Source organism: Solea senegalensis, linkage group LG4 (genome assembly GCF_019176455.1).
Source record: "Solea senegalensis isolate Sse05_10M linkage group LG4, IFAPA_SoseM_1, whole genome shotgun sequence".
NCBI lineage: Eukaryota > Metazoa > Chordata > Actinopteri > Pleuronectiformes > Soleidae > Solea > Solea senegalensis.
This window is the reverse complement of record NC_058024.1, coordinates 12,452,451-12,475,347: the sequence shown is the minus strand read 5'-3', so window position 1 is coordinate 12,475,347 and position 22,897 is coordinate 12,452,451. Positions and strand designations below refer to the sequence as shown.

The 22,897-nt window shown below is 38.9% G+C and overlaps 2 protein-coding genes across 4 annotated transcripts; one reads left to right on the top strand and one right to left on the bottom strand.

Moving 5' to 3' along the window:
* Positions 1-199: 199 nt before the first annotated feature.
* Positions 200-6,553, top strand: eevs (2-epi-5-epi-valiolone synthase). Its single transcript, XM_044025126.1, has 5 exons — positions 200-996; positions 2,324-2,957; positions 3,288-3,515; positions 3,816-4,068; positions 4,918-6,553. The coding sequence occupies exons 1-5, from the start codon at positions 854-856 to the stop codon at positions 5,049-5,051; spliced, it is 1,392 nt and encodes a 463-aa protein (XP_043881061.1). The 5' UTR covers positions 200-853; the 3' UTR covers positions 5,052-6,553.
* Positions 6,554-7,695: 1,142 nt separating this feature from the next.
* On the bottom strand, positions 7,696-21,995 carry mitfa (melanocyte inducing transcription factor a). 3 transcript variants are annotated; one of them, XM_044025124.1, is made up of 9 exons: positions 21,765-21,995; positions 11,245-11,457; positions 11,065-11,160; positions 10,849-10,954; positions 10,428-10,511; positions 10,095-10,151; positions 9,730-9,805; positions 9,403-9,550; positions 7,696-8,531 (listed from the first exon to the last, which is right to left on the bottom strand). In XM_044025124.1, exons 1-9 carry the CDS (start codon positions 21,777-21,779, stop codon positions 8,157-8,159), a joined length of 1,170 nt encoding a protein of 389 aa, XP_043881059.1. In that variant the 5' UTR covers positions 21,780-21,995; the 3' UTR covers positions 7,696-8,156. The 3 variants fall into 3 exon arrangements, with proteins under 3 accessions (XP_043881059.1, XP_043881058.1, XP_043881060.1); XM_044025123.1 differs by lacking the exon at positions 21,765-21,995 and adding an exon at positions 12,221-12,443; XM_044025125.1 differs by lacking the exon at positions 21,765-21,995 and adding an exon at positions 12,221-12,265 and having other exon boundaries at positions 11,245-11,472.
* Between the last annotated feature and the right edge of the window lie 902 nt (positions 21,996-22,897).

Genomic DNA, 22,897 nt, shown 5'->3' with positions numbered 1-22,897 from the left:
GGGGTGGCGCTCTATCCAGTTCTTATAACGTCCATGCTTTGGGGCTATATATGCGGTACGGTATATTCTGCCTCACCCTGTGCAGTTTCACTGCGCATTAACATATTAGACAGACTGTGGGCCGTCAGCATGTGTCGTACGTGTACATTGGCTATGTAAAGAGAGGCAGCAATGGACCTCAAGCAAACCTTTCAGCTTCCTTTGGTTATTACCTCTAGCTTTGATTGAAAATCCAGATTTGCGAATCTTTTAAGAGCGCCCTCTGCCTTGTGTCAGGCGTACTGTTTGCCGAGTGACTTTTTAACTGCTGTTTTATAACTATCTGCGAGTCTGAACACGTTCGAGAATTCTATCGCATACATAATCCAGATTTTGGAAAGTCCGACCACATCGTCATGGTGATTTATATACAGAGGGACAGCGACACATTATTTGTTTGTGAGGTGTTACCATAGGATGACACTATACACCGAGCGGCACAGCAAGGTGCTGCCTCACGACGCGTCTCCTCCTCTGTGTTTGAACGGGACATGCAGAGATGTTGATTCATTCATAATTGCAAATATGTTTTATTACTGGATTCGTATGGAAAAGGGATTTGTAATACATACCACGTGACAAAAATGAAAATGCATTATGTTTTATAATCAACTTCTCTTGTGCTTTTCAAGATTGAGAGGTGAGGCTCTGCCTCCCCTGAAGGCACGTCACTGGAACTCTTACTTAACTCTTACTTAAGTCGAGAGCCCCTCCCTTAACTCAGGGGCATCCTCTTATATATCCTCTATTTGACCTTAAACCTCACCGTGGCCAGCTCTGTTCACGTCTGTAACCTGCAGTCATCACAGCAAGAATGGGAAAAGTGCCTCTGGAGAAAAGCAATCCCAAAGAAAAGAAAACCGAGTTCAGCTTAGTGCGGGTCAAAAACACCTGGCATCGCAGACTGGGGAAGCAGGACAATACAGACACAGTCGACAGTGTCTCTGATGCAAAACTGTGAGTTCAACATCTTTTTTTTATTATTCACACTCATTTCTGTCAGGAATGGATGATACATACAAGAGGAAGAAGAAATGTATGATATTATATAATATAACCAATGTTACTTTCTGCTGTCTCTTATAAACTTTCCATATATATTTTACTAACATATGCATGATAGAGTCCAATGTCCACAAAATGTGGCTGATTTATATCTTGGCTATTTTGCATAGACAATTATTTCCTGGATACAACGTTTGTGATGTAGCATCATTATCAAGTTTAAGTTATGCAAACTATGTTACTTTTTTACAATCTCTTCTGTTTGGTTTTAAAGTTGCGTATTTAAGTTTATTATTCCAAGCATGTTTTCTTTCACTATTTGATGTTCCTTGGTGATATTTTAAATGGTAAAATAGCAGTAAGGCTGAGTCTAGGGAGTTGCTGCCTCCATTTTATGTCTCATGCTGTGGAATTTACCTTGACCCCAATACACTTTGCACTTACAACTGTCGTCAGTTATAGATCTTTCATAAGCAAGACTAGTTGAGAGGTTTTGCCCTTGTGTTCTCATATGAAAACGAGCTCTTAGCCAAAACAAAGTGTTCTACAAGCACTGATTATATATAATCTCTCGTCATGGATAGACATAAACCTTTAAGACAAGGCTTAATAGAGAAGCTATGTGGACAGGTAATTGTCAGTTCATATTGTATTATATTTTCAATAGTTTGATAAATATATTGTTTGTATGTTTTCTTCACTCTTCATTCCAAACTGATCATGATTTTCATGGAACTAGAGCTGCAACTAACGATTATGTTAATAATCGATTAATCGTTTGAAAATATATATTTTCTATAAAATATCAGAAAACCTGAAAAAATGTTGATTGGTGGTCGTCAAACCTGGAAATGATGATGTTCTCAAATGTCTTGTTTTGTCCACATAAAATGAATTAAAAATAATAATAATACATTTAAAAATGATTCTGCCACAATGGGCAATTACAAGTGAACACAAAGCTTCTATATTACACTTTGAATTTAATATTTAATAATGCATTTTAATAGTTAATAGTGCAGGTTTGCTTTGAGAGTAAATGTGTTCTGACTGCTACAGTCATTGTAGGTTTGCACTTACCTTTACTTTAACATCAAATGTGAGGCGTGAATACAAGTTCTTGTTTGACAGCTCAGCTATTAGCATTACTGCACACCAGGATGTCTTCATAACAGACACTTGGAGTGCTTCACCGTCTTACTGTCGCAGTGCAATTATAATATCCAGGACGTATATGAAAATACCTTTCACTGATGTGTCAATTTGTTTTGTATTGCAGCTATGAGAGCACCACAGAGAAGGGCACCACTTGGACAGTGGTCAGTCCCATTGTCTTCACTTACAAGATCATAGAGACTCACAACTTGCTGGATGCACGCAATGACACACTCCTGCTGGGTCACATGACTGACCAGCAGCAGGTGGAGGACATTAGAGAGTTGAGCAAGCCACTCAAACGCTTTATAGTCGTTGACCAGGAAGTCTACAAAATCTACGGTTCTAAGCTGATTGCGTACTTAGAGGCCAACAATGTCATATACAAGATTCTGGCTCTACCCACCACTGAGGAGAACAAATCCATTGAAATGGCCTTGAAGATCGTTGAAGAGGTCAATAACTTCTCCCTTGACCGGCGCAGAGAGCCCATCATTGCCATGGGTGGAGGCGTGTGCCTGGACATCGTGGGCCTGGCTGCGTCACTCTACAGGAGACGTACTCCTTACATCAGGGTCCCAACCACTCTGCTCTCTTACATTGATGTCAGCGTGGGAGCAAAAACGGGGGTTAACTTTGCAAACTGCAAGAACAAGCTGGGCGCCTACATTCCACCTGCTGCTGCCTTCCTCGACCTGTCCTTCATACGAACCATTCCTCGGCGACACATCTCCAACGGGCTGGCAGAAATGTTAAAGGTTGGTCTATGCTGGTGATTCCACTACTAACACGATCATTTTATCGTTTTTCCAGAAAAAAAAACCCCAGCTTCCACAGTTTAAAGCGTCACATATTTAGTGTGACCTTCTTCCTTTATTAATCCCACAATGGGCACATTTACAGTGTAAACAGCAGCAAAGACCGTTAAGATAAAGGTAATAAATAATAAACATGCATTTTCACATCTGTGAATGTACAATAACCATGATCTTAAAACTTTAGATTTTAGTTGTGACATTATCACTCAGATCACACAAGTGACACAACATTTCTTACCCATTTTCTTTTTCATTTTTCTCTTTTTGCAGATGGCTTTGATGAAGCACAAATGCCTCTTTGAGGTTCTGGAGAAACACGGTCCTATGCTGTTGGACACTAAATTGCAGGCTGATAACTCCAGCTGTGTCACGGCTACATCGCCCGCAACTCATGTAGCCATCGTGACAATGCTCGAGGAGCTCGCCCCAAACCTTTGGGAGGATGATCTAAATCGACTTGTCGACTTCGGCCACCTTGTCAGTCCGGCGTTAGAGATGGTAAGTGATCCATTAGACAGACATACTGTACATCTGATAAAACTTTTGTGACAGTAACGACAAATCTCTGCATCCTCATGAGCAATAAAAACTTGTAACTGATACTGAACAACCTTTATTATCAACTGCAGCACACTCACTCATATACTGGTCACTGGTCATTTTTGGATATACAGTAGATACCCTTTTTCCAATATCTGATCTTGTCATTTTGACAAGTATTGGAGATACAGATACAGCTTTTTTTATCTGCCCATCCCTAATCCCCTAACATTGTCACACTTTTTCTCTTCCTCACAGACAGTTCTGCCATCTCTGCTGCATGGTGAGGCGGTGAACATTGATATGTCTTACATGGTTTACGTGTCTCAAGAGAGTGGCCTGTTGACAGAAGAGGAGAAACAAAGGATCATCAGCTGCATGCTGGGTCTGGAACTCCCTGTGTGGCATGAATCGTGTACCATGGAGCTGATAGAGAAGTCTTTGCAAGACAGAGTGAAACACTCTGGCGGTCTGATCAGAATGCCACTACCTGTTGGTCTTGGGCAAGCAGGTAAGAATGACAGGAGAAAACCTTTCCTGAACAAAGAAACAAACAAAAACAATACAGTATCATTGTTGCTGTCCTCAGAAAGCCTGAAACTGTACCTTGCAGGAAGTAATGAGATCCAGCCAGCCTCTTATAATCCCAGACCTAATCCCCACCCCCTAACTGTCCAGGATCTGGTGTGAGGGAGGTACAGCTGAGTATTATTATTAGGGATGGGACAACCTTTTTTGTCTGATACAATACCAGTATCACAAACAAGAGTATCTACCGATACCAATTTTAGTCCAATAAAGCCATTTTAGAGCATTTATTAACTATGAAGCTATGAAGTCATTTCAAAGGCTGTAATTCTCCAACTGTATAACAAATATTGTTCTATAAACAGCCCAAACATGACTGAGCTGAAAATACTTTTGCAGATTTTTTTTTTTACATTTTTACAGTCCGTGCATAGTGAAGCATGCGATATATAGGATTTTTGGATCGTATCGGATTTTACATTTTCATCAGTACACATTGTACCATTACCTTGATCCATTCACACCTGGCAGTAACATCCATCTAACAGTGCTGTAAGATGATATAAGTCTACAAAAACAAATCTTGTATTAATAATTGTTAAATAATTTAATGTAGTCGTAGCTTTCGTGTCGATGCCATTCCAAGACCAAATCAAAAACACATTAGTGTCAATGTAACCTGGTCTGAACAGAGGTCATCTTTCCTGGCCAGCCCCCGGTGATATTCTTTGATTCTTTATGTGAACAAGGTTTCTTCATTTTCATGTCAGATAATATACAGTATGTACTTTATTTTGAAGTTTGATATGTTTTTTTTTTCTTCTTATTGCAGAGATTTTTAATAACACACCTTATGAGATCCTGCGCAGAGCTTATGAAAAATGGCACTATGAGCTGAGCTCAAGTGTGAAGACTGATCTGCCCACACCACCCAACGCGGCATCACTTCCTTCATTTGGGAAATAAAGCTAGTTAGAAGTGATTTTCTAACTAAGTTTGATTATCATTTGCTGTATGTATAACAAAAGCTGCAGATTGGTAAGTGCTCTCTTGTTATGACAGTGAGATATGTCAGTATGCTTTATGAAACAATTGTATCATCATTAAAAATTACAATTTTTAATCAACAATTTCATCTTTTTTGTAACTTTAGAACCAATACTGAAAATACATTGTCACCAGTGACATTGTTGGAATCACTTAAACTTAATAATTTTGCTACATCACATTGTAGACAGTATACTTTATGTAAGTCTTTGAAACAATTGTCTTTGTAGAATAGCGAACACTAAAATAAGATGTTCAGCCACATGTCAGTTAACATGTATTTTTTATATGTAACATCTATTCAATGTAAAATCTAACTTTGTTAGATAACTAGTTTTGTTTCTTTGGGTTTCTTTTTTTTTTTAATAGACCTTTGCAGCTGTTGCATATGGGTGGGTTTTATGCTCATATTTCTTCCATTTTGAGTCTAAAATATTTGCTTTCATGATGTGCACGAGCCATAAAAAGCAGAACTGGTGGTTTACGTTTTTACTCCTTTCTCCTCATACACAACTGCCTTTGGTTTGCTAGTGATCTGAGATGTCTTTGTCCTGAAAATGTGTTCCTGGATGCAAACATACACCAGCTACCACAAACATTACAAATGTACAACTCATTAAGTGTTGAGTGAAGTATAAAATACAATTCCGTTCAAATTTGAAATAGATTTTAATGGAAACAAGCTATTGATATAAACCTAGAGTTTTTGTGTTTGTCTTTTCCTTTTTATCCCTGCATTTCTCTTCTTTCAGTCAGATGTAATTCCTGATTTTTTTTTCATTGGTCTGTAACATCATCTGTGTTTTATTACTTACAGCTGCCCCTTTATTATTTTTCAGCCCAACATGTGCTTTTCATAGCACTTTTTTGCCAGATTATGTTTCTGTTTCCTGCCATTTTTCCAACTTCCTTTTTTCAAGTTCCCCCCATTTTTTGACTTTTTGACTTGGTGTTTTGTTTACTTTCCCTGTGTATCTTTTATTTCTTTATTTTATGCAATTGTTATCCCTTTTTTTGCCTGAACAGACAGGTGGTCCTTGACACTGTCATATAATTCTGCTTTATTTCACAATCTAAACATCAAATTTAGTGGAACTGTGTTTTACAAGATAATCCTACAACCATATACAAATCAGGTGACGGCTTGGGGAAAGGCTGCCGTGAGCCCTTACTAGCATATGAACTGTATAATTTAGTTTATTTTGTTTTTACCTTAACCATAAACAAAGTATAATGTCAGCAGTTCTTTACATCTTTTATTTTAATTATATGATAAAACAGGTTCTTTCTTTCTTTCTTTCCAGTTGAAGAATACTCTCACACATTATCAATAGAAGTTTAATTTACCAAAAAAGTTGTTATGTTAGGGATAAGAAATGTTTGGCATATTTGTGAACTTTTCTAAATGAAAAAAAACCAAAAATAAATACTGTAAATGTAAACAATTATTAAAAAATTGTAACAGCAATGCTACTTTTTCATTGGACCAATGCTTGATTTGTTGCTTCTGCAGTATACACAGGGTACATGTAACAAAATGATATACATTTAAATATGTATAGAAACAACTATTAATCACTACTACATTATCATCTCATATTTAATTACATGTATTTTTAACAATTGAATCATCAGACATCAAAACATTTTTTTTTTACAAAAAGTGAACCTTTTGGCACATTTGAAGACAGCATGGATTTTTTTCCTGCACTTTACAGCAGTATTTTTTACAGCAATGCATGTTTTCTCAAATGCCATTGAGCGCTATGTACACTATACCTGACAAATATCAAAAGTTTAAACAAAAAAGACTGAATACATTTAAAAGTGTAAGATCATCAGGTTGATTGATCTCTAATAGAAGACCGCCAACCTGTTTGTCAAGTGATTGATAATAAAAAATCAAGATTATAATATGACTGCATAAATCCAGTGTACATTTGAGAAACCAACATGAATGAAAAGTAAATATTAAAGTGCATGTAAAGCAAATGAAGCAATTGCACTCAACTGCATAGACTGTCCTGCCTTTGGTTTGCCAGAGTTAGATATCACTGGTAGAGAAATGGTACAGTTCTAGCACTACTTAGCACGGCTCTACTCGGTTCAGTACCAGGCATGTTGTTTTTCATGACTATAGTACACAAAATTGCTGTAACACTATAATATGCAACACAAACTAGAGACAAGCAAAGCAGTTATTGTCGGTGTACTGCATCATTAGAATTAAAAAGATTAGTTCAGTACTTCCTGCATGACCGCAGCACAGACTCCGTCTGACACAGTCACTGAGCTAAAATACGGCAAAATTACGGGTTGGGATTCGGCTCACGATCGCAGTGCTGTTGCTAAATACACCAGACGCCTCTGTTAAATATTGAGATTTTAGAAATGTCCTAGCAGGATTTATAACTGATCTACATTTCGGCGTTGTTCGGTTTGATTCCTGTATCAGACGTCGTGCTAATGGCTCTTCTAGTGACAAAACTCTCTGACCAATCAGTGGCCGACAGTCTGCCTACTTCACATTTTACATCAGCTCAGCTCGCCAGGTACTAAAAAAAGTAACAAGTATTATCCCTGATGAAAAAAACAGAACAAAAAAAAGAGCCGAGCCGAGTAATGCTAGCACCAAAAGAGGAAGAGGTCAAGATCTAGCTAAACCAATTCTGTGTTTTGTGTACCGTATGTTGTTAAACTACGACCAAAATGTTAAAAATGTTGCTTCTCTTCATTTTTGTTAAAGTAGTGGTTTGACCGTAGTGTTTATTTTCTATTTATTTAATATTCTGTACAAACACTGTAAGCACACTGATCATATTTATCAGTGTCGTTCATAAGAAGATCATTTTTATTGCTTTTCACGCACTTTAAGAAAGTGTATATATAATATAGAGTCAAAATTAAATTAGCTTCAGGTTCCTCAATCCACTTAGTCATGTGGATAATTTAATTCCAGAGCCTCATTAATGGGATGCTACAGACTGGGTGAGAGTCAGTGTGTTTCACAGCACTGGGAAAATGCTAACAGCTGTGCTCCTTCTCCTCCATACTGGAGCTGGAACTGTGACGGCTGCTGATGTTGTTGGAACTGTCTGGGGACATGGAGGACAAGGTGTTGTCCCTTACCAACTCCTTTATTTTACAGTTCCTGGAGTTCCCATAGGGCCCGGGGTCCACTGCGTCTGCAGGAATCTGGTCGAAGGTGATTGTGCCGTTGTTGAGGTCTAGTGTGGTCGGAGGGGACATGTCAGAGGATGAACTGTTAGTGTAGAGCTCTGATGGGCAGTCATCCAGGGTGGGCTCCTGTTTAATGGCTCGTGCCAATAACTCTGATGTGCAGATAGATGGGGATGACACCACTGTGAGACCATGGGCCCGGGCTTGGATTTCCAATTCCTGGAATAATAAATAATTAAAATTGCACCAAATGCTGGATCATTTGTAAATACTTGATCAGGACTAAAACAGTTTAATGTTTCGGATCTACGCTTATTTGTTTTCTTGAAGTGGATATCTGGGCCAAGATTTCATTGTACATTAGAATTGCCCTGCCTTTAGTTCAAACAACACAACACACCCAAGAGGGGGGGCTTGGGCTCTTGGGTGTTTGGTGGGACTAGGCTCCAGGAGGCAAATTTGGGTTCAGACATGGTGGACCCTGGGACTTCTGGACCCTACTTTTGCTTGGGGGATTTGCCCTGGTTTGTCTGTCTAATTCTAGTTTTGACGTTAGAAGTTTGGACACGCATCTATCCTGAAATTGTAGGGACTGTATGTGAGTCCGCAAAAAAACAAACTTTTTTTGTTCACATTTTGTCCTGTTATGCTGACATTGTCACAAAAAGAAAGTGAATGAAAATGGCTTTAATTGACATGAATGACCCCTTCAAAACTAAATGTGTTTGGCCGGGTGTCACATTAGCCAGCCATTTGATATTGTCAAGTCAAGTTTGAATGTTCTGTCCGTGTGAGTGTTGGTTTTCTCCGGGTTCTCTGGTTTCCTCCCACAGTCCAAAAACATGCAGATTTTGGGATTAGTTCAATTGGACACTCTAAATTGACCATAGGTGTGAGAGTGGATGGTTGTTTGTCTCTATGTGGCCCTGTGACGGCCTGGTGACCTGTCCATATGTCAGTTAGGATTGGCACAATTTTCCCCCCGTGACTCTCATATGGAGGACAAAGCAATAGAAGTTGGATGAATTGATGGACATTGCTTGAATCTTCCTGTGGGATACTGGTCTCTCGCTATCTTAGGATGACACACCTGTATACGAAGCATCAGATGGCGGTTTGCGTGCTCCAGCTTCCTTTGCCTGCACTCAAGCTCCTTCGCTCGCTGCTGCTCTCGCTGCAGCCTCCTTATATAGTCCACTGAGGCTTTGAGAATGGTGCCCTTATTCCAGCGCATGTCTCTGGGGTATGCAGAAGACAAAAGATCTACAGTCAGAGTCAGCTGACCAGCTGACCAGATGACCAGAACAGCACAGGATTCTTTACAGTTCCTCTGAGCAAACAAGCCATTAAGATGAGCATGTTTAAAAACCCACACACACAGTGAATAGACGGACTTATGGAAGCAAAAAATGCTTACGGGTCATTTGACTTAGGGATCAAAGTTCCCAGTTCTTTGATGCGGTCGTTGATGTTGAACCTCCTTCTTCGTTCAACTACAGTCGGTCAAGTGAAATGCATAGCATCAGTGAAACAGAAATGATGTGGGCTTAATGAGGTCACAATAAATGGGAATAAATCAATATTTGCCATATAGAACTTGTTTTAAATTTCATATTGCAAAATGAAAATCCAATCAAACTGAGATAAGCAACAAATAACTCCACAAAAAATGTCTTTCTGGTGAAATGTTTTGATGTTTTATACTTAAGCCATCTCCCCCTTTGCTATACATACAGTGCTTGTTAATGAGTGAGAGACAGAGCAAGGATTTTGTGAACTTACTTAAATTGTGGTTGTCCTTCTTTTGTCTCTCTTTAGCAAGAGCGCGAACTTCAGCCTCTGTGAAGCAAAGACAAATGGTATTGCTTCCTGTAATTCTGTACTTTCGAACACTTAAAATGTGTTCTTTATGCCACATAGTGACAAACAAGAAATCATTATGGACTAAGGATTACAGTGGCAAAAGAAAAGTGTCAATTAGCTTTTTCTTATTGTGTGCAATTTAGTCATACAAAAATACTTTGCATACAGTTTCTGCAGAATGGATTGAAAACAGCTTTTATACACAACACCATCTTTTTCTTTTTTTTGCTCTGTTCATTTTGCTTTGCTTACCTACTGGAAAACCCTCTGGCCTTTGATAGTTTTCATAGTGACCACAGGATCCAGACTTGTCCAGTACTTGCTTCATGCCAGGAGCTGGAGTAATTATTTGGCAAATAATTGACTTGATCGTATCTTGTGCATTTCCAAACTGCACACAATATTGACATTGGCCTAAAGTGTGAATTCACTTGTTTTTCTATTTAATTAATTATAATACAACACAATAACTGACAGTATAAATTAAATAATGAATTAACAGGCCTTTTATAAAGTCAACTTTGAGCTGACTCCTAGACAAAGCAGGGCTTAGGAACAGGAGGCAGTTATTCAGTGCGTTAGCATTAACAGTCCATTAACAAGAACCTATAGAGAATGAGAGAAATTATTGACGACCCCAGTGTAGTGTGAAAATGTTTTCTCAGTGGTTTACCTGTGTATTCCCTTTTAATGTTTGGTGGACAGGAGTTGCTGATGGCCAGGCCCAGGAGTGGAAGTCCTTGATTGCCGTACACATCAAGGTTTCCAGATACGGGGAGCTACAGAGAAACAAACAAAATAATTTAAATGAATGTATGTGTCTTACTTCAGATTGTAATTGTTTACAGTGTGTCTCCTTTAAAAGAGAAAAGTATGCTTGAGAGATTACCGGGTTGTTAATTTGAAGTCCTGGGTCCATCAGTCCAAGCACATCTTCATTATAACTGGACTCTAAGCTAATGATATCATCAATGACATCATCCATCTGTGAAAGGAAATCACATTTAATAAACCACATATTTCTGGTTTAACGGAGACTTATGGAGCGAAAAGTTAAAAGTATGTGTACTTCTTTTTCACAGTTGGAGCTGAGTGTGAGCAGAGCCATGGGACTGTTAGGGGCGCTGCTCCTGGCTCCAGGCGGCATGCCGTACTCGGGAGGCTGACTAGGACACTGACTGCCAGCTTTACCACCCAGGGTAGAGGACAGAAACTGCCTCACCTGCTGCCTCTGAGGCTGCTGGATGTGGTACTTGGAGGGATTATCCAGGTGAGACGGCACCTATGTAAGGAAGACCTAAACAACTGAATACAGTGTAAGAATTTCAAACTAGTCCTCTGTCTACTCTAGACCATGATACAATACTGAATACTTTTTGTATATTTTTCTTCTAGAAGCTTAAAAGTTAAAAAAAATCTAATGATACATATTAATAATTGACACACAATGTAAAAGTTAATTAAACATACAGCCTTGAATATGTCACACCAGTAGAATCAATTGGTAAAAACAAATGTCTGTGTAAAGATGCTCAAATGTTTAAAATGTTTGTCAAATTCAAACTCAACTTTCTCACAAAACAAGCAAATAGGTCAAATTCCGCTGCAGACTTGATGTGCATTACTGTGCTAAGTCGTGGAAAAGCATCTGAACAGTTCCTTGTTTGTAGTGTGTGTGTTCAAGCAATTCAAAACACAGAGGGACGTAAAGGATTGTTCAATGTACATGTTAGCGTCGTCTCTCCTGATAATGGCCAATTTTATTCATTTACTGGCGCCCCAAAACCTCCCAAAAGACACTGTGACGAGACGGAAATGCTCCACACTGAAGAGTATCTCAGTCGTGTCACATGATCTAAAGTATCTGTAAGCTTCTCATGCAGCGCGGACAGTCAACTCTGCTCAGTGATTGTAAATTAGGGTCTGGCATCTACACTTTATACTGACACAGTATAAAGTGTAGATACATGACATTCTGAACACTAGATGGAAAGGAAATGTGCAAAATGGTAAATGGAAGGAAAAAAAAATTCAACCCATCTCACCTGGTAGTGGCTGTATTCAAGCATCTCCATCATGTTATTTGAGTCGTAATTGATAAAAAAAAACAAAATTAACTCCAGTGTATAATCCCTTTTATCTTGTCAGCTTACAGTACAAATGGCAAACTAGTTTGTGCAACTCCGAGAGCAGTCTCTAGTCCTGCGTAATTTATCCGTGGCTTAAGGCTCATTAGATATGCAAGTTAAGAAATGAAGGAAGACACAACGACTCATCCTCCCACTGTTGTGTTGTTCCAGCTAAAGTATGAATTTATGTCTTTATAGTGTCCATTTGACGTCACTGCCTCCACTCCACAAAGGACTCTTTCTACTGGTCCACCATTAGTCCACGAATTGAAGCTTGCTTGAGGCCAACTAACGTTTAATCTTTAGTTCTGCTCATCTAGTATAAAACATCATTTGTTCTGAGTGCCATGTACACAAGTGAATCCACAGTTGTGCAAACAGCTCACCATATTAAAAGCCAAATGTATGGTGTCTTAACAAGCCCAGCCATTTCTTTGGGAAGATCGAAAGGTAAATTACATTTAACTGTCAATTGTTATGCAGTCACATTTGTGAGGCAAATAAGGTGAGTGGCTTTGGCTAAGAGCATTGTCATAAAGGCTCAAAAAAACCCTTATCAAATTAGACAGTTTAGAAATGGTTCTGTTCAACCCACGTCAGTTCCCTGTGTACTAAAAAGAAATGGATATCAATCCTGATAAAAATAGACCAACAGATATGAACCAAAGCCTTTCACGGGCTTCATTTTTATCAGTCAGTTAAGTAACATACAAACACTGCACTTCAAGCAGCCTTAAAGATAAATGTGAAGAGGCAAAAGAAAGTTGGATAGAAATGTAGCCTAATTAAAGTGAGTTGAGAAATCTTAGGGATGAAACCATACAAAGAAAACAAAACAAATGAATAAATCAAATAACTGAACCAGTTTTGTCTTTACCAAAGTGATTTACCAAAACATCAATTTAGAATGCAAAATAAAAACATTATTTGAAAACTGTATTTCCCCAAACCACAGTCCTTTAATTGTATTTTTCCCAGACAACACTGTCTATAATGTTACAGTATTTTGCAAATGATTTGTTTGCCAAATTATAGTTTTCTCTTAAATAAGAAATTATAAATCTGTTTTTCTAAGTTAAAAGGATTTTACTTTACAGTAACCATCTTATTACTACAGGAATTCCCAGCTTGATAATAATGATGCTAATAATGTCGGAACAAGGAGATAATAATATTATTATTAGTAATGTTGTTATAGCTTGGCATAGGCTACCATAAGTGTAATACCTTAGCATGGACATGTTTGTATCAATAGTATCATCTGAAATCCGTCCTTCCTTATATCCCGCACTAATATATGACGTCTGTAAACAGCACGTGAAGACAAAAGGGGAAACCAGACATCAGCATTGAGTTGGCATGTCTTCTTCTTCTTCTTCTCTTTAATCCATAGTAGTGCACAAGAATATTTCATTTAAAAAATGTCATTTGCCACAGTGCTGCCAAATATGGATGCACTCAACTGACCGTGCAAAGAATGTCCCGCTCTTATGAAAGTGAAGCATCAGTTATTCATGGTGTTGCAACTTTTGTCGCTGTCCGTGCGGCTTTCCTCGGCGGAGAACACAGGAGCTGATGCACTGCACTGAAGGCTGATTTCATGTGCCTTAACTGATTGTTTTGAAGAGTGAGCCATTCCCAGAATTGAACATTTATCCAAGAAATGACTGCGCATATCAGGGCTGCTCATGTGCGATGAAGTGCATCATTTGTGCAGCTAATTAATGCAAGCTTGTCGTCGCATCTCGTGTAACGCTGCCAGGACTTGGAGTATCACGCCTTTAGCTGGCTTCATTGGGGGGGGAAAAGACCGGAGAGGTGAGTACAAACAGAAGGGAAGTGCCTTTGGCTTGAAAGAACATTATATGACAAAACAGAGACAGCATTCTCTGCAAACTCATACTAGAGTGTTGTCTTTGTCTCCTCTCATCAGTGTGGCCTTGTCCTTCAGCCAAACCTTTGGGTTGAGGAGGAACTAAACAAGGGGTGTGTTTCATTTATCTCCACAGTAAGCTGAGTTCTCACTTTATTCATGGCCTCTTTGTGAGACACATTTATGACCCTCTCAAGGGGAGCACATGGGTGCATGTTTTAAACTTCTGCCCCGAGGACCAATAACATTTCAAGAGACAGTCAATGCTCCTTGACCCCAGAAAAGAAACTGATCCATTCATCAAGAGGATGGGAGGACAGATGAGGGGCGGAGTGAGATGAGAATAAAAATAAAACAGGGAGTGGCCGAACAGCATCCAGCATACAACAGTCCACACTAACCCTAACACCATTGCACTGTTGCATTCAAACTGACACTGAGGAGCTGTTCATGACGTTTGGTGAATTTTGTTGTTATTATTCTGGCTCTGTTTGTTCTCCATAAACAGAGACTATGTAACTGAAAACAGGCTTTGTCAAGAAAAACTACCAGAGCTGACTGAGGGAGCGTTTGTGTGTATGCAGCTGCATGGACAGCAGAGGCAAGAGTTGATACTGACGCCGATGTAACTTAGTGGTCCATCGTTTTGCTTTATGTTGTCGTTATTCTGATAGTGACAAGAAAAGCTACAGACAAATGTCAGCTCAATATACAGGCTACAGTTTGTGGATGATGACATGTCCAGGTTAATCAAAGTAACACTCTTAATGAGGTTCTTATCAGATGTTCTCCAAAGCTCCTATTTAAATCAAATTAACAGTTTAAACTATGATCGATAGAAGGTAAAAAAAACAAAAAAAACATTACTGTTTTAATGCAATACACAGCAGAGAAAAGTAGATAATCTTCACCTGGAACTAAAGGATTTATTTTTTGATAAACAACTGAAACATGTGTAAAAACAATAACAGAAAACACAACAGGCTAATCTTACCAGTCTAATTTCGTCATGCGGTAACCAGCGGAAACACCCCAGGATGTCTTTATGACAACGTTACAATAATTATGCCATGTCACAACAGTAAATGCTGGTCTCAAACTCTCTGCCAAGCAGCAGACGCAGAAAAGTGAAATAGCAAAAGTGTAGGTGTTAGCTTTTGTTTTATTTTCACCAAAAATCCCCCAACATGTATGACTTTATTAAAATATTTATTTTTATAATTATTATTTATATAATTTATTAAAATAGTACCTGGTACCAGGTACTATGCTAGTGGATGTTAGGCCGCAACAAGCAACTTCACCAATGAATGTTACAATTTAAACACTGTAGTGTCACACGTTTGCTAAGTCACGCTAACTGTTAATGTAAAATAAATCGCTTTTACAGAATTTCACAGAATTCTACAAGTCTATTGTCTGTGCCGCATTTACCCGTTGAGAAGCTCTGGTATGATCATGGGTTACTCGGGCAATCGATTTTGTTGAATAACACTTAAAAACAATTTGTGCCATGAAAAACCGTTTAACGTTAACACTGGTAACATTTTGTGCCACATCCTTGAGCTGTCTCAGACCTAACATTTAATGTTTTGTTCTTCCCATCCATTACCAAGCTCTCGTCCACTGGTCACACTTTACGACAGTCATCGTTCTATAAACCCGACAAATTCTAATACATCACACACGACCAAACAAGTCACAGTGCAGAAAACTTCAGTCGTAAAACAACATCACTTCCACTTCTGGAGAAAGTTTTAGATGAAACATGTTTTAACATCTACACAACAAGCCGAATTTTAACCGTCAGTCAGAGAAGCTTGCTGGTTATATTTATATCTGCTGGTAGGTGTTCTGTGCCGTAAGCATCCTGAAATTTATGATATCTTGCAATTATTCCTCAAAATGAACCATTCATTTGTTTTTTATAGGAGAAATACCAGTTCAAGTACAAGTATCTTATACATGTGCTGGTTTCCTCCATCGCCTTAAGGGATGTAGATTTTGCTCTCTTGCCTAATGCCCCATAAGTAACAATTCAATACAGCAATGACGGATACTGTAGAGACAGTCCGCTGCGTCAAGAGGAGGAGCTTTATAGGACAAAGAGATGTTTTCTTTGCACTTTACCCTGTGGCTACAGGGTAACATTAGCAAGAACTTAACATCTGTCCAGTCTGTGTGGAATTAGGAAGATACACTTGCTTCGGTGAAAAACAATAAAGCTTAATTTAGCAGCTAAATAAACAGAGCCTTATTATAAATTCTTTATGAGCAGCAAGGAAAAACAAAGTACTTTACTGATAAAGTCACAGAAAAGATAAATACACACATTTGACAGATAGGAAAAGGAAGTACTGGAAAATTCTTGCTGTAGAGATTGAAAATGGTGCCGACGTGTCCTACACTTTGAAATGTTATCTCGAAGAATCAAATGCCTTTTCAAAAAAAACGAGAACAGAGCTCTAGGTATATTCTGAGTGTTATAAACAAAAGGCTCTCTTTGCTCAGCCTCAGCTCAGTCTGAGACCTCAGAGTCTTTTTGCGAAGTCGAAAGAGCACAAACATTTAGCTTTGTTCGCCTCAATGTGCCTGGAGATTGAGGAAAAGGTCAAGACAAACCACTAACATCTGCACGTGGACGTTTTTAAAAGTCAAAGTTTTTCAGGCCCTTCGAATAATTTCCCCATCTGTTATCCCATTATTAACTATGGGATGAACCTTTTCTTTTTTAAATTGTTGTACTTTTATTCCATTTATTCAAACTTCTATCAACTCTACAGAAAAAAAATGATATTATGTTATATGCAGTACAGTAGAAATACAGTAACAATATTTTCAGTGCGTGTCCATCAACTGACGTGAATGAATACATGTGTTCATGTCTGACAAGGAAATATAACAAGTAAGTGGAAGGAGAAAATCAATGAGTCATGGGCTTTAAAAGGTGATAATTATCCATGGTTTGTCACAACAAGCATTTTTTTCTAATGCTGACACAGAGGAGACTGAATAATAGAGGCTCTATTGATTTTTAACGATTCGCCAATAAGGACTGTAAATAATGTCATTTGGTTCACAGGGTTTTTGGGATGTAATGCTGTAAATTGACCTGCTGCAAATATTACTGTCACAAATCCATTGTGATCGCCTTAAAGGTCATGAAACTGACATGGAGTGGTTTTATTTTATCCTAGACTTCTGTGTGTAACATGTAAGGTTTTAGAAAATCAAGCTTTAGAATTACAGTGGTGGCTGGACCAGTGCAGGACCAGTGTGTCTTTCTAAGTGTCTCTCGCAGTAAAATAAAGCAGTTATAACCGAGATTGTTTAAACCCATGTTCAATTAAACCTGTGTTACGCAAACAAGAAATGTACGGACACGACAGAAACAAAACGAGTTAAGGGAATAAAATAAACACCGTCATAGCCATCAATGAAAATATTACAGGGATTATTATTTTGCAGCTTTTACGTCAAGTTTTGTTAAAAAGATCCCTGTAAACAATTATAGTAGCAGCAATGCTACTACTATGCTACTGGCCAAAAGATGAATATCTAACATTCAAAAATAATAATATATTTATTATTAATATATATTAATATAATTATAAAATAATAAATAACATAACTGTACGTATCTTTTTATAAGTGTACATCATCTTGTATTGTATGAACTGATAGATTCTCGAACGGTTACTCGGGCAATCGATTTTTGTTGAATGACACTTAAAAATCATTTGTGCCATGAAAAACCTTCATCAGTGACTTTGTAACGTTAACACCGGTAACATTTTGTGCCACATCCTTGAGCTGTCTCAGACCTAACATTTAATGTTTTGTTCTTCCCATCCAGTGCTGCTGAACAGTCGTCGTTCCATAACAAACCCGACAAATTCTAATAAACACACACGTCCAAACAAGTCACAGTGCAGAAAACTTCAGTCGTAAAACAACAACATCACTTCCACTTCTGGAGAAAGTTATGGATGAAATATTTTTTTCACATCCACACAACAAGCCGAATTTTAACCGTCAGTCAGAGAAGCTTGCTGGTTATATTTATATCTGCTGGTCGTGTTCTGTGCCGTAAGCATCCTGAAATGAAAGATATCTTACAATTAGACCTCAAAATGAACCATTCATTTGTTTTAATAGCAGAAATACCGGTTCAAGTACAAGTATCTACAAAAAACATCAAGGATGGCTGCTTTAAAGTGATAACAAAATGGAACAGCTCTCATACTACTCCACGGGAGGAGTAAGTGGGACACCAGAAACAAGTCATTTGACACTTTTGGGTTTGGGGGCAGGATACTCGCTGCTTGGGGATTTTTTTTCCCTTGAACTATTCAGTTCACCGGGTCAGACAACAACTTTGTTTTAAGTATAATAGTGCCTCTTTGTGACGTCTCTTTTGTGAACTTCGTCACTAGTTCTTAGATTCTTGGATCACGCAACCTCTTATTTTGTGAATGAATCAATGGGCATGTTTTCCTATTCATTTCCATTGATATTTCACTTTGATTGCAGTTGGGTTTTTTCATCTCTATCTCTCTATATCTCTCTTTTCCTGACGCGTCATTGGTGTATGATGTTGGTGTTGTTCCCGGCTCGCTCTGTGCTGGGAAAACTTGTTCATACTCACTCTCACATAAGGAGAAACAGAGCTCAGCCACTTTACAAAAGGCTTACTTACCCTTACTTAACTAAAATCTACACCTACTTAACTCTACAATTTTCATACAAATAAAAATCAAAATACAGAATTGATATTTTCATAGTCCTTTTCCTTTTTTTCATGCGTGCGAGTGGACAAATAGGTGTCTACAAGCGTCCAGTTTGTGTGGTAAAGGACACTCTACTGGTCACTTCATCATCCTAAAAACATGTACACACAAACACAACTGTACTCTCTCTTTTACCCACATGTGAGCACACCTTTCATGCAGTTTCCTTCCACATCTGTTGGACATTCTTAAAGCATCAACTACATTTGCATTTAAGCATTTAGCAGACGCTTTCATCCAAAGCGACTTACAAGAGAGGAATACGCTACATAGAGGTAGTCTTGGAAAGAACTCAGTGGACTGATAGAGGGTGAGAGTGCCGAGGTGGATCCGAAGATGCTTTTAGAAGAGTTGGGTTTTCAAGAGCTTCTTGAAGATTGACAGGAACGCCCCTGTTCTAGTTGTGTTTGGTAGGTCATTCCACCAGCGTGGAACGACACATGAAAAGAGTAGTCGAGGGGTAACGTGCAATCACAGTGAGGGAGCTATAATTTTTTGTTATTCCCATTAAGCAGAAGAAGGCGACGCAAGACTTTTCCTTGCAGTAAGATGTTGAAGCAGATTGTTGGTTTCTTTCCCTGCCAGATGAAACAGGAAATCCATTTATCCCATTTCCTGAATTGATTATTCATTTATACTGGCAGAGACTGAGATACGTATAATAATGGGGAGGATGTTGATTTTGAGGTTCCATCTCTGCATATCTGATTATATTTTACTACTTTATCTGCCTTTAAAACAAACTTACACGTATTGTTTTGTCCACAGGGCCATGGGAGCTGATGGTCTATTTCTGCCGTTATTTGGTAGGTTTCTGTTACTTAGGTAAGTCCAAGCAAAGGATTCAAACATTTGAACTTACTGGTTGAGGCAGAAGTGAATCAACAATGCCTGAGCGGTACATGCATGATAGAGCAGTTTACAAACAGTGTTGGTCTTAAGCAGGGGTAGTACGATCTTGTGTCATTGCTGGCAGCCGTGTTTACTGTGAGAAGACTACATCTCAGTACCTCATAAAACCTTCAAAAGAAGCCTGTCCTATCTCTTTAAGGGCATATGTTTCATATGATCTTGATTGTAGTTTCCTTCACATTTTTAGTGGAAATGCGGGACACGTAGTAAACGCTTAACTTAACTGGAAAAACAGTGCTGGACACAATATAAACATTATTCATAGTTAGTCTGCAGTGATAGAAAAAAAGGGGGGGGAAAGTACAGGGTGTTCTGACCTCCAATCAGCAGGACTAAACATCCCCACAGGGGGAGCAAATGAGAAATGGATTTGTCTATGTCAGATGAGTCCTGACTCTGTTCCTCTGTCAGATAGAGTCAGTTTATTTTTATGTTTTCTCTTCTTTGGGACACCCTATTGTGTTCAAATGTATGGTTAAATTGAATTGTGGATCATCATATTGCATGTGCATTTGTTGCAAACGTGGTCAAATTTACATTTGGCCTAAAATGGCATTTAGGTTGTAACCTACAGCAAACGGACTCCGACAATTTTTACTTTCCTCTCAGTTTCCCTCCCCCAGTGCAAGTAAGTTTTGGAGAGCTGCCAGAAAGAGAGAGGGAGGGCTCACAATCTCAGACTTAAACATTTAGACTGTCTCACGGTGTTTGGATTCTGTTTTTTAACTTAAATGAGCTCACGCTTGATTAAAATTATGAGCTGCTAATGAAATGAGCCTTGCCTTTGTTTGCCTTGATCTCTGATCATGTGATTCTGACAGAGGTTAAGGGTTACTTGGCTAATCACTCGTTCCCTTCTCCTTTTAGAAAACATCATCTGAACCATACACAGTTCTGGGTGGTCTCTAATAGGTTCCTCCATGTAGGTTCCCTGGTTCATTATTAGTGCAAGCGTGCTTTAACGTACAGAGAGAAAATTGCATTATTTTCACATTCACCGTAACTTTCTCATGGCATTTTTAACACTAAGGTTTAAAGACAAAACAATACAAGTTCTGTTTTTGCAAAAAAATAAAAAATAAATGAGACAGCAGAAAGCCACGTGCCAAGCCACCCTGTAGCGGAATACAGTTGTCGTGTCATATCGTGCTAAAGGATTATGCTACTCTGCTATAATTTCACAGCTGCGTCAAAGGCAAAAATGCTATTTCTCACAAGTCAACAAGCGATGTCATTCATGACCTTCAAAGTTTGTCTGCATCATCAAACGTTACAGTCATCTTGCAGAACGTATTCGAGTTAATGATATCAGATGCATTTCTGTGATATCTAGGCAGACATTTCAATAGTTTTTAGGTCTTATAGGGACAGGGAATCAACACCGCAGATATCATGAGTTGGAATTTACTTTTACTGCCATTTGAAATTCCTCATCCCCAACACCAGTTTCTTAAAGAGCCTCAAGACACAATACAAATATCCACTCAGTGACAAATTATTTCTCATCTTTGCATTTCCTTAGATATATTTGGTCACACCGCGAATCAAATGAATGAAAATGTGTCAGTGTAGTGGAGCAAATAGGATTAAATGAGCTGAATGCCCAATGTCTGGCAACAGGAATTCTGTCCAGAGATAATCCCCTCTGTAGATTTAACCCAGAAAACTAACACTAAGAAAAGTGTATTTCTCTTAGGAGCTGACACAGTTGTAACAATTGCCAAAGTCCATAATGTTACACAGAAATTGGTATAAATGGATAATTTACGTAGATTTCCACTTTCCAGTACATAGAATCAAAGACACTTGAACGTCCTCTGTTTGTTTCCAGAACACTGGTCCACCTGTTGTGATGTGAAAAGCATCAGACTCTTGGTAGACTTACCTTGAGAACTTCCATGGGCGACTGGCTCTCAGTAGGCCAGATGAAGGAAGGCTTACATGGATGGTGTAGGAGTGTTGGGTGCTGGGTTGTATAAAGTCCCTGGTTCTCTCTTCTCGGTCTTCCTTGCGCTCTTGACCCTGCCGATGGGCAAACACCAGCGGCTCTCTGAGCTGGACTTGTGACGTCACGGCCAGCAGAGGGGGGCAACTCTTGGAGTGCTTGTTGTAGCGGCCGAGCAGACCCACAGGATCACTGAAGACCCCAGCCCACCAAAGAGGGCACAGAGAAGGAAGAGGAGGCTAAATAACACGCACAGTGGCATTTCTCACCATCCAGACTTGGAATACAATATGATGATTGAGACAGAGAGAAGCCAGGGATTCTTTTACTGAGAATATGTTATTTTTCTTTGAATGAGGGTACATATATGTGAGCGAGATTATGCAGTGTAAAACAGGGGTGCTTCAAGCTGTAGTGCATAACTTATGCTGCAAATTTTGGCCGGTTGTGACTGACAAATTTCTGATTATGAACATCAGGAACAATGAACCAAAGAACAGAGATTTGGCATCTGGGACGCTCCGTGACACCTCCACGAGAAGCCCAGACTGTTATATTTGTTTTATGCTTAGGTCGTACTTGTAGTGTTGCCAGCCCCCTGAACAAGACAAGGAAATAATCTGTGCCACCATGATTGATAATCTGACATGGTGACCATCATGAAAGACAAACATATTGTGTAGTCTGATCCTGGCATAACCTCGCCTAGCATGCCACTGCATTCAGCTGTCAGCTATCTGTCCGATTTGATTTCAACTTTTCAAAGCTGCAGCACATTGGAGTGGACAGTGTCTGCACATCCCAAACCAAAATGGCTCTGGCCATGCACTCGCTGTCGGGATGAGACATTCCTCTGGAAAATGAATCTTTTGATAAAGAAACCACTTGAAATCCTCTCATCCTGTGCAGCTGTGTGATAATCGCACTAATTAGGCCGGCATGTCAAATCCAGCCTCAGACCACAGTAATATCACCAGCGGCAGTGCTTCAGGTCCAGAGAAACTCTAAGATCATTTGGGGTTTGTTTTAATTATAAGAATACTATTTATTGACTATTCACATAAATCTGCCCT

Excerpts from the sequence above, each read along its gene's own strand:
- eevs (XM_044025126.1), top strand. The coding sequence starts at position 854 with ATGGGAAAAGTGCCTCTGGAGAAAAGCAATCCCAAAGAAAAGAAAACC. Across the intron at positions 3,516-3,815 it reads TCAGTCCGGCGTTAGAGATG|ACAGTTCTGCCATCTCTGCT; the intron begins GTAAGTGATCCA and ends TCTTCCTCACAG. Across the intron at positions 4,069-4,917 it reads TGTTGGTCTTGGGCAAGCAG|AGATTTTTAATAACACACCT; the intron begins GTAAGAATGACA and ends TTCTTATTGCAG.
- mitfa (XM_044025123.1), bottom strand. The coding sequence starts at position 12,253 with ATGATGGAGATGCTTGAATACAGCCACTACCAG. Across the intron at positions 11,161-11,244 it reads GCTCCAACTGTGAAAAAGAA|ATGGATGATGTCATTGATGA; the intron begins GTACACATACTT and ends TTCCTTTCACAG. Across the intron at positions 10,955-11,064 it reads GACTTCAAATTAACAACCCG|CTCCCCGTATCTGGAAACCT; the intron begins GTAATCTCTCAA and ends GTTTCTCTGTAG.